The 9,979-nt window shown below is 36.0% G+C and overlaps 1 protein-coding gene across 1 annotated transcript; it reads left to right on the forward strand.

Moving 5' to 3' along the window:
* The first annotated feature begins 2,955 nt into the window (after positions 1-2,955).
* On the forward strand, positions 2,956-9,091 carry grpr (gastrin-releasing peptide receptor). The gene is made up of 3 exons (XM_077204319.1): positions 2,956-3,477; positions 6,381-6,732; positions 7,945-9,091. Exons 1-3 carry the CDS (start codon positions 3,074-3,076, stop codon positions 8,326-8,328), a joined length of 1,140 nt encoding a protein of 379 aa, XP_077060434.1. The 5' UTR covers positions 2,956-3,073; the 3' UTR covers positions 8,329-9,091.
* The last annotated feature ends 888 nt before the right edge of the window (positions 9,092-9,979 follow it).

Genomic DNA, 9,979 nt, shown 5'->3' on the forward strand with positions numbered 1-9,979 from the left:
AAGCGGTTCAGAGCAGGCTGAAAAAAATCAATATTATATAAAAAGTTTATTAGTATTATTATTTATATTATTAAATAAAAAGCTTTTCTTTTCATCATGGTAAAAGAGTTGTATTTTACACACAATACCAGCACTTTATAAATCTTACTTTAACTTTTGATTTCTCCAGAAGTTGCTTAAGATTCACTTTTATAATTAGAAATAAAAAAAGATGTGTCCCTGCACACAGTGGGTCAAATTAAATATTATAATTAATTTTTCTGCCCTGGCCTTTTTTCTCCATTCATGTCTTTATTTTTCTTCACTCATTTTAATCATGGATTTCTAAATCAACCCAATATTTCACATGACTCTCATTCATTACAGATAATTTGGAAAGTCACGTTTTGTCAGTATTAATCAGTGTTAATCAATAAGGATGTGCTCATATTCACATGGTCCCTATGAAGTGTTCATTACTCCCTAAACAGTGAGTAGGGGACATATGTAGATATCTGTTTGACATGATGTATGCCAAAAGAATGACATGATATTCACTACTAATTTGATTTAAATACATTTCTTAATGTTTTTTGAGGATGAGTTCATGTCACACAATCTGTCCATGTTTGCTTCTGACAAATTTGGCTAGATTATACTAAAAAGTGACTGATGAGTTTGCATGAAAATACCATATGGAGTTTGATTTGGTGCACTGCTTTTGACATAAAAAACAAAATATATAATTCTGTTTATTTTATCCTAACTACACACGAACATATGGTTAGTGGCATTGTATTATTTTGCATCTTTTCTTGCTGTCTGCTATACCAGAACAAATCTGTGACCCACTTTTTTCACTTCCTTTTGCATATCAAGCCTGAAGTCGTATTAAACATTTTTAAGAAACATGTCTTGCATGTCCCAAAATTAATTCTTTGTGGGGGTCAACACAACGGTCATGCTTGTAAAAACCTAACTAACCAAATCAATTCACCTCTTGCTGACATTGTTCAGACTTAATTTTTGCTTTGCTTGCAGCTTCACATAGATTTAATAATGGGCTCTGGGACATTGAAAGATTGTGATAAACGGTGACAAATAGGCACTTCTGAATTAATTGGCACTCATAAAGCTAGCTGTGTAAGTATCAATTTCTGTACTTAGCATGTTTCCAGTGACCTTGAACCAGCAAGGCCAAAAAAAAAGTCTTAAAAACACACAAGAACCTCTTCTTTTTTTCCTTTTTTTTTTTTTTTTTTTGAGTGAAGTGCTCATGGGGTGGATTTTGCCAGCTAAGGTTGCTTTATCAGAAGAGGAGACATAGTTGGGAACCGCATACGTGGCATTTTGATTGTAAAGCATGTTTCTGATTGAAACTGAGGTGGACCATTTCACCGGCAAAATAAAGGGAAGGTGTGGGAGGTCTGAGAAAGTGGGGAACCTGGTAGATGGATTTTAGAAATGCCTTTTGTGTGTCATTCTGTCTCTTTGTGTAATACAAGATTATCTCACCAACACAATGAGGCCTCAGTCTAAGCCCTATTCATTCACACCTGGTGAAGATAAGCAAAGACATTTCTGTTATCACTAAACTTCATCCATTCTCCCAACTGCATGACCTACACATCTGCTATAGGTACATCTTAAGTTCTGCTTATGGCTTTAATGTGGCATTAGTTTATGGGAAGAAGATGTAAATGTTTTTTCTCCACTATACAGCTAGATCTTTCATTATGCAGCTGTACAGTACTTGAAGCCTCTTTATGTGAACAGCTATGTCTTGTGTTGATAGCTGGTGTCTCTTGTCTATTATGGAGTGGTTGGTTAATAAATGCACGCCGGCATTCATGGTTCTGATTCAGGGTAATTGTTAATCAGTTCAGCTAATCAATGCTGATGTAGTTTTGGTTCGGATAATCAACGCAGTGCAAATTTGAACATTAAATTGGATAATTTATGCACAACCATTTTTGAGTGTCAACTTTTCTTTTTAGTCATCAACCTGTTCTGGGTGAAACACTTATATCTGCACTCTTTTAATTTGCACTAAATTTAAAGTCTGTTGCTGTGGAGACCTTATAACTTTGGTCACTCTATGGTATTATGTGTTCTGTAATTTCAGACCATTTATTCAGATCATACATTCAGACCATACCTTCAGTAGATGGCTACCAACAAGCTTCAAAGAACTGCACAAACCGAGAGCTATTCATACATCAGATTTCAGAGTGCGGGTTTGCTATTCGGGATTATACATACAGTATTATAAAAGGATTATGAAAGTGTTATCAAGACAATGATCTTTTGCCCGCTGAATTTTAAAATGTATTTATCATAATGATTCACCGTTGCCATGAGAATCTAGTTGACCTTTTAAGCCCAGCTGTACAAGCAGGGGGGAAATTAAATCTAAATAATATAATTTTTAATTAGCAGAATTGATAGGAGATATAGCTATACTGCAAGTAATTATTAATAAATAATTAGTAATAATAATAAGTGAAAATAGAAACTGTTCACAAGTAACTTTTCAAAACTCTTATTTCAAAACTCCCAACAAATCATCAAAAATGTTTTGATTATATTCACTACTTGTAAAAATAGTACCCTAAATAATAAAACATAAAGTGAATGAAATGTTCACATTAAATTTCATAATAATATGAATGACATTGTAACCATTCATATAAATAAATAAATAAATTGTAATATATATATATATATATATATATATATATATATATATATATATATATACAGGAAGTATCCATGCAAATTGGAAAAAAAATACAGGAAGTGTCCATGCAAATTGGATGCCATGAATGTTCATCTCTTAAGAGCTAAAGGTCAAAGATCATTGTCTGTACTACTGTCTAGGTAGGCAGTTCACTAGAGTTAGAGATCTCAACACATGAGAGCGCAGGCGCATCGATTTGGCATATAGGAGCCAAACCTGGCATGGACTCGCCATTTGCGCACAGGATGAGCTGGAAAGGAATATGACCGGATTAACAGTACAAACCGAATTCATGGCAAAATGCGTCTATTTTGGACACCTACGTTCCGAAATGCGCAAGAACTGATTTGAAACATGTCTGACGCAGCATTAACCCCTACACCAGACGTAAAGTTTCTGGGCGACTCTCTGGAGCGCAACAACACCAGCACCGCTCCGGAGCATCCACACTTGCATTCAGCAGGCATCATTATCGCAACCGTTTATGCGCTCCTCATTACTGCTGGACTTATTGGTAATGTGACGCTCATTAGGACGTTTTGCATCGTGAAATCCATGCGTAATGTCCCCAATCTTTTCATGTCGAGTCTCGCCCTCGGAGACGTGCTGCTGCTGGTCACCTGTGCGCCCGTGGATGCCAGCAAGTTTCTGGCGGATGAGTGGCTGTTTGGGCGGATGGGTTGTAAACTCATCCCGTTCATTCAACTGACTTCAGTCGGAGTGTCGGTGTTTACGCTCACAGCGCTGGCAGCTGACAGGTAAAGAGATTGATATATATCCTTTATTAGCATCGGTTCAGAAAGCAAAACAATACCTTTTCAGTTTAAATATCTTTTTAATGTCATTAATTACAATCATCCCAATGTGGGGCATGTCAGCAATCTCCTCGAAATTATTACGAATAACTCATAGTAACTCAAAATGTCACTAAATTTTATTATTATGCTGTGTTCAGCTAAGTGGAAAATCAGCTAAAATGGGTCATTAAGTTTCATGATTGATTGCCTTTTAGATATCAGGAAGCGATTAAAATGTGAAAGTCATTCATAATTACCTCTAAAGTCTTTGTCAATTAATCAAGCTTGAGAATGGGGATGTTCTTCTTAAACATAACCTCTATAAAAAGATAGCTATAAAACATCATTTTAAATGGTTATTGAATGGTCAATTACATAAAACATATATTGTAGCCTATGTTGCAAGAGGTGTATTTATTTATTTGTGAGGGTTTGTAGGCTACAGGGTCTGGTCCAAGGTGACTAGTAAGTGTGAGTGAGATTGACCTGGCAGACCTTGAACAAGTTGGTAGGGTTGATAGACCAGTAACTAACCACCTGAAATTCCATCACGACAATCTAAAGATATGACATGCTTTTTCGAGTAGGGGCACAGACTCATTCTTCTGTCAGTTTCAATAGAAGAAAAGTGTAATGTCACATGCAGGTAACTCAAAATCCCACTCAAAGTGCCACTTTTGCGGATGATCTGTCACACTTGTCAAAACAGTTCGGTTGAAAAGCAATGACTGTGTATATATTTCTTTATCACACTTTTATTTTTAAATGTATTTTTTATGTTGAGGAGGTTGTAGCCTCGCAAAATCTGAGAAGCTAGCAAAAAAAAAAAAAAGTAATTCACAATGTAAAAGAGAAAATGTGCATAATAAACCCAGACTTAAGCAATCCAGGGACTGATTCTATTCTATTCTATTGCTTATATTTAAACATCTGTATTTGTATCCCATATACACAAGGCTCCAATTTTATGCCTTCTTGGTCTGTCAGTTCTCTTGAGGAAGTGTGTGACTTGGTGTCTGATAGTAGCAGGTGAACGGAAATGAAAAAGAACATGCTTAATGATGGAGAAAAATGAACTGCTTCCTCTGCCTGTTAGTGTTGATTCTTAGAGAACTCAAAAATAACGACTGCACCTCCAGAGCAATGGATCAACTGAGGGTCGAGTTACCCTCGTGTTAAATGAGAAACAGTTGATAGTGTGGTGAAGTGATAAATATTTTTATATCAATGCCAGAACTTGAAGGTGCTTAGAAATTCATGAAGAGTCAGAAAATTATTGGTGAGTTTTTCCTCGCCATTGTCGACTTTGACTTGTTCACTGGGGGGATTGTGAGGCAATGTTTTTTGTAAAGCTGCTTCGGAACAACACTTATATTGTGATATGCACTATACAAATTCATATGATTGAAATTAAATTCCACTAAAACTTATCTCCCCCTGATATAAAAAAAAGGAAAAATGAATAAGCATGAAGACTGTGCCATGATCTATGTGGTGGGAGTCTGATTAGCACTGGAGGCTAATCCGTTTAGGTGAACGGCAATAAACAACAGATGGTAAATGGAACTCGTAGGTGGGAGGATCTTTTCCTGTGGTCTGGAGACTGATGGGCTTCAAATCAGTCATAGAATAGGCTATTCTCACTTCTGGTAAAAAAATAAAAATAAATTTGATTACATGGGTTTTCTGGAATAGTCAATTCTGAATGGCCAATCCAGCATCCAGTGATCTGATAATTCCAAATGATTAACAGTGGCCGACCACTTTTTCAGATTTCTGCAAGTATTTTTTCATCAGCAACGAAGTGAATCACAACATTATAAATGCTAATTTGAAGTTTGTAATGTTCTGAAAGATATTTTCATTAATTCATCGCACAATATGTATATTATGCATACAAAGTATTTTGAGAGTGTAGGGAAACTGACTCTATATCATTTGAAGTGCTTCATGGGATTAGGCAGACAGTTACTTATGAATTTACCTTATTCACAGCAGTGCCATCTTTGATTTTTGAACACGAATGAAAGCAAGGCTGTGAGGGATAGGCAATTCTCTTCAGGGGGTTGTACTGTTATTTAATGTGTTTTTGGATTGTTCTGCTGACAAAACACTGCAAAATATCTATCCAAGAAATTTCAGTAGACAAAAAAAACCCAGGCGGTATGAGCTGTGGAAAATTATAAGTGATCTAGGAGATTACTACAGCTTTTTTACAGTGGGTGGCTGCCGTTGAAAACACAAGTCTTTGATCCCTCACAGCCTCGCTTTCATACCTGTCATGGCGCTGCTCTGAATAAGGTCTAAGGGGGAGAAACAGCAACACGCAATATGGCGGAATACATCCCGCCTTCTAAATAAAAGAGGCAATCACTGACTTGAAGTCATCGCATCACTGCATAGCTGCGTTAGAAGCTTCGGTTCCCATAGAAAGCTGAGACTCTCACTTAGGACTGCACATGCTGTGCTGGTCTATCCTGAAAAATAAGCTTTTTAACGCTATTTGAGGATAAGAAACAACATTTATGGGAAAGTTCATGTCAGATTTTGTTGCTGATTTGAAATATGTTATTTAATTGGGAGTTCGGCAAGCAGTTTTTAAGATTTCAGGATTCCCCGATTCAAGTGGACTTTGGTCTTGGATGCCCGAAATAGCTGGCTTCCCAGGGACGGTGCAAATATGGCCGCCAATGAACAGACTTTCCTCGAAAGGGACTTTGTCTTTGACTGAACTCAGCAACTCAGACACTGAGTTAATTAGTAAAAAAAATGTATGTTTGTTCATTCTTAATTAAAATGTTGTTCTTAAGGTTAATTAAAATGCCTCCTTTTGTTCCTGCATGGGGTCTTTTTCTGTCTCTTAGATACAAGGCCATTGTCAAGCCAATGGATATCAAGGCATCTAAAGCTTCGCTAAAGGTCTGCCTGCGGGCTGCATCGATCTGGCTGCTCTCCATGGCCCTGGCCATTCCCGAGGCGGTGTTCTCCGATCTTCACACCTTCCACATCCCACAAAGCAATGAGACCTTTAAAGCATGCGCCCCGTACCCTCACGCTGGAGACCTGCAACCTAAAATCCATTCCATGGCCTCCTTTCTCATTCTGTATATCATTCCTCTTTTCATTATTTCTGTGTACTACATCTTCATTGCCAGGAGTCTGATTGAGAGTGCAATTAACATGCCTGTGGAAGGAAATGCGCACATTCGGAGGCAGGTGAGTAACGTACAATGGTCAAGTGCTTCAGTTGTTGAAGTTAGATTAACAGTTTCATTGTTTAGCAATGAATATCTAAGTAACTGATATACAACATTTTTCTAAATATATTAACAAAAGTTCAGTGACTTTCCTAGATTTTAGTTGACTTAAAAAAAAAATGACATCACGCTGTGCCACAGGTCAAACCTGTTATCATTATATTTTTTCCTTTTTTTAAAAGTGCTGTAGCTAAAGTAATTTTGTCACTTATTCTGATTTATACAAAATATCCTATAGTTTTAACTTAATTTAATCTAATATTCCCTAATCATGCATGATGATACAACATAGGTTACATAAAGGCCTAGTTATCATTTTTGATATTCCAATTTGAAGAGATGTATTTATAACAAACACAATGTCATTTTATGTAAGGCTTTTCCATGTTGAGTAGGTTATTGTATTTTTCTTCTAGGTGTTAGAATGTTTTTTTCTCAACATAAAAACATTAAATGATATTATATATTTAGAATTTTTACTTCTAATAAGTAGTTTTTCCATTGCTGAGTTTAAAAATGCAGAGAGATGTATTGTTGCAGTGAACCTCTCTGGTTGTTGTAATTGACTTTGAAAGGTGATTCAGTAGCTATTTTTGAAAGGTATTCATAATACAAGACTAGACAGTACAAGACTGGATACATCTGCTCTATTTTTCTATTGTTATGTGAATAAAACAGTCTGTATGCATTTGAAAGGAACCATACGTAATGAACCATTTAAATGTACCTTTATCAAATTGGAGCTTTTGATTTGCTTCTTCTATGAGACCATTTGGTTTAACAATTACCTGTTCAATATATTATGTTATTAAACATAATTAGTTCATATTTTGTTCAGTGCTTATAAACATAAATGTATCATAAAAACTATTTTATTTGTAGTTATAATAACAATTAGTAGTAAAAAATAATAATAAAGTGTGAAGTCTCTGTGCCAATAGTGTCAACAAATGCAATTGAAAAAATTCAAGAAGGTCTTCCATTGGTCGAGCAAAGAATTAGTCCCGCCCCAAATCACGCCATTGGTTGAGCCAATGTTGCTGTGTCAGACGAGTCAGAAAGTTAAAACTGCTGGAATAGAAGAATTTTTTAATTTTTTAAATGGTTATATTAGGACAACCTGTGATATTTTCTGCAAATGTGATAGGCTATTTACCTCTCTACTTCCTAGATTGAGTCACGTATGCGGCTTGCCAAGACAGTGCTGGTGTTCGTGGGTCTTTTTGCCATCTGCTGGCTCCCCAACCATGTGATTTACCTCTACCGCTCCTACCACTACACAGAAGTGGACACCTCAATGGCACATTTCATCTCCAGTGTGTGCGCACGTATCCTTGCTTTTATCAACTCTTGTGTGAACCCCTTCGCCCTCTACCTTCTCAGCAAATCCTTTAGGAAGCAGTTCAACAAGCAGCTTTGCTGCTGCTGCCCATTCATCTCTCTGCGTACACAAAACACTAGGCGTAACAACATGCGACTGAGTTCACTCAAAAGCACCCAGAACCACTCTGTGGCCAGCTTCAGCCTTGTCAATGGCAATGCTGTCTGCCATTAGGGCTGAACAGGCATATTTAACTACTTCTTCTTCAGAGTTATATTATAGGATTAGTTCCGAAAAAATGAAGATCTTCTCTTCTTCAAAATGTTCCTTTTGCATTCCACAGAAAAAAAATATGACAGAAACAATTCCTTTTAAAACTAATCATGTTTAGTTTCGTTGGTTATTTGCAGGTTTTCATGATTTGTGTTGCAAAACCAACTAAAAAGTTCAAAAATGTAAAAAACCTAAAACTAGAAGTAATTTTTCTTGAATATATCTAGTAATTATGTAGCCTAACTATTACTCACTTTTATAAGATTGAGACACTTTAGATCAAACGATCAGCTGAGAGCAATTGCACAACTGAACAGAACGAAGGTGTCTAGACACTTTTTAAAACACAAAAATCAATTAAATAGTCAAAGACATTCATGTAGTGTGTGTTCACATAAGAACTGAAAAACAATGCAGGTGAACACAAAAACACTTTCGGTGTGAATGAATGCTGTTTCACACTGTACGAATAAGCAGAGCGGAAGCAGCGAAGAAGGTGTTTGGCATGTGGAGCGGAAGCAGAATGTGTAAATTCAATTGTGCTTTTGGTGCGTTCACGCCATTTCGTAATTACCATAAATAAAGCTCTGTGTGTTTTCGAATTGCTCTCACGTATCATTGATGTCGAACACACCTTAACTCTTGTGCATCAATTTAAAAAAATTACACATAGTCTACAATAGACCCATAGTGGACAAAAATGTCTATGCCAAAAAAAAAAAAACTGTCGCAAAAATTTGAAGCTTGGGAGCACAGACATAAGATGGTCTCATTTTAAAGAAGACCCTTGGCAGATTATTGTTAAAGTAAGAAAAAGTGAAACCAAAAAAAGTTTTAGAGGTTTAAGTTTATTAAAATGATTTATGAACATTTTTTATATAAAATATATATTTTATGAAACATGTTCAACTCTAAAACTGCTAAAAAATCAAAACCATAAATCTAAACAAGTCGTGTTACAAATTTGATATTTCAAAATATTAGCTTTTAGTTAGATTTTGTTTGGGCGCAGTACCAAATGTTCCCCATTAGATGCCAGCAAAACTCCACTGGGACACACAGTGGTTGGATTTGTGATTTGCAGTAGAGTTTTCTTAAATATTACAAGCACACAAACGCACACATTTTTTTTTTACTACACACATTCAAACCACACTCTGACATATAATATGCAAGAAGTAGAAAACAAGAATAAACCGATTTGCTTTATAGGCCAAACCTGAGAAAATGGCACCATCTGGTAATTTTTTTTAAATTTTACATTTTGAAGCCTTGCCAACAGAATGAAAGCCTATTAACAAAGATTGCATCATTTTATAGTTAAATGGCTCTGGGATTAAAAATTGCAGTTTTAATGGGTTTCAATTGGGACATTTTTGTCCAAAAGTTTCTGAGTGGAACTATTTTGTGTATCTTGTGCAAAATAGATTTTTTAAAGGAAATGGGGGTGAAATAGTAAAATTCCAATAAAAATACCCACCTATGCCAAAAATGTATGCAGTTGGCATTAACACAGGCAAAATTATCAAAAAGACAAAATTGTCTACAAGGATGCACAAGGGTTAAATCTGCAGTGGTTCAGCTGGTACAGCAGCCAGGTGGTACGAGTCAT

The sequence above is a fragment of the Siphateles boraxobius genome, unplaced genomic scaffold, assembly GCF_051911475.1.
Source record: "Siphateles boraxobius isolate OS27281-9 unplaced genomic scaffold, OSU_SipBor_1 5, whole genome shotgun sequence".
Taxonomy (NCBI): Eukaryota; Metazoa; Chordata; class Actinopteri; order Cypriniformes; family Leuciscidae; genus Siphateles; species Siphateles boraxobius.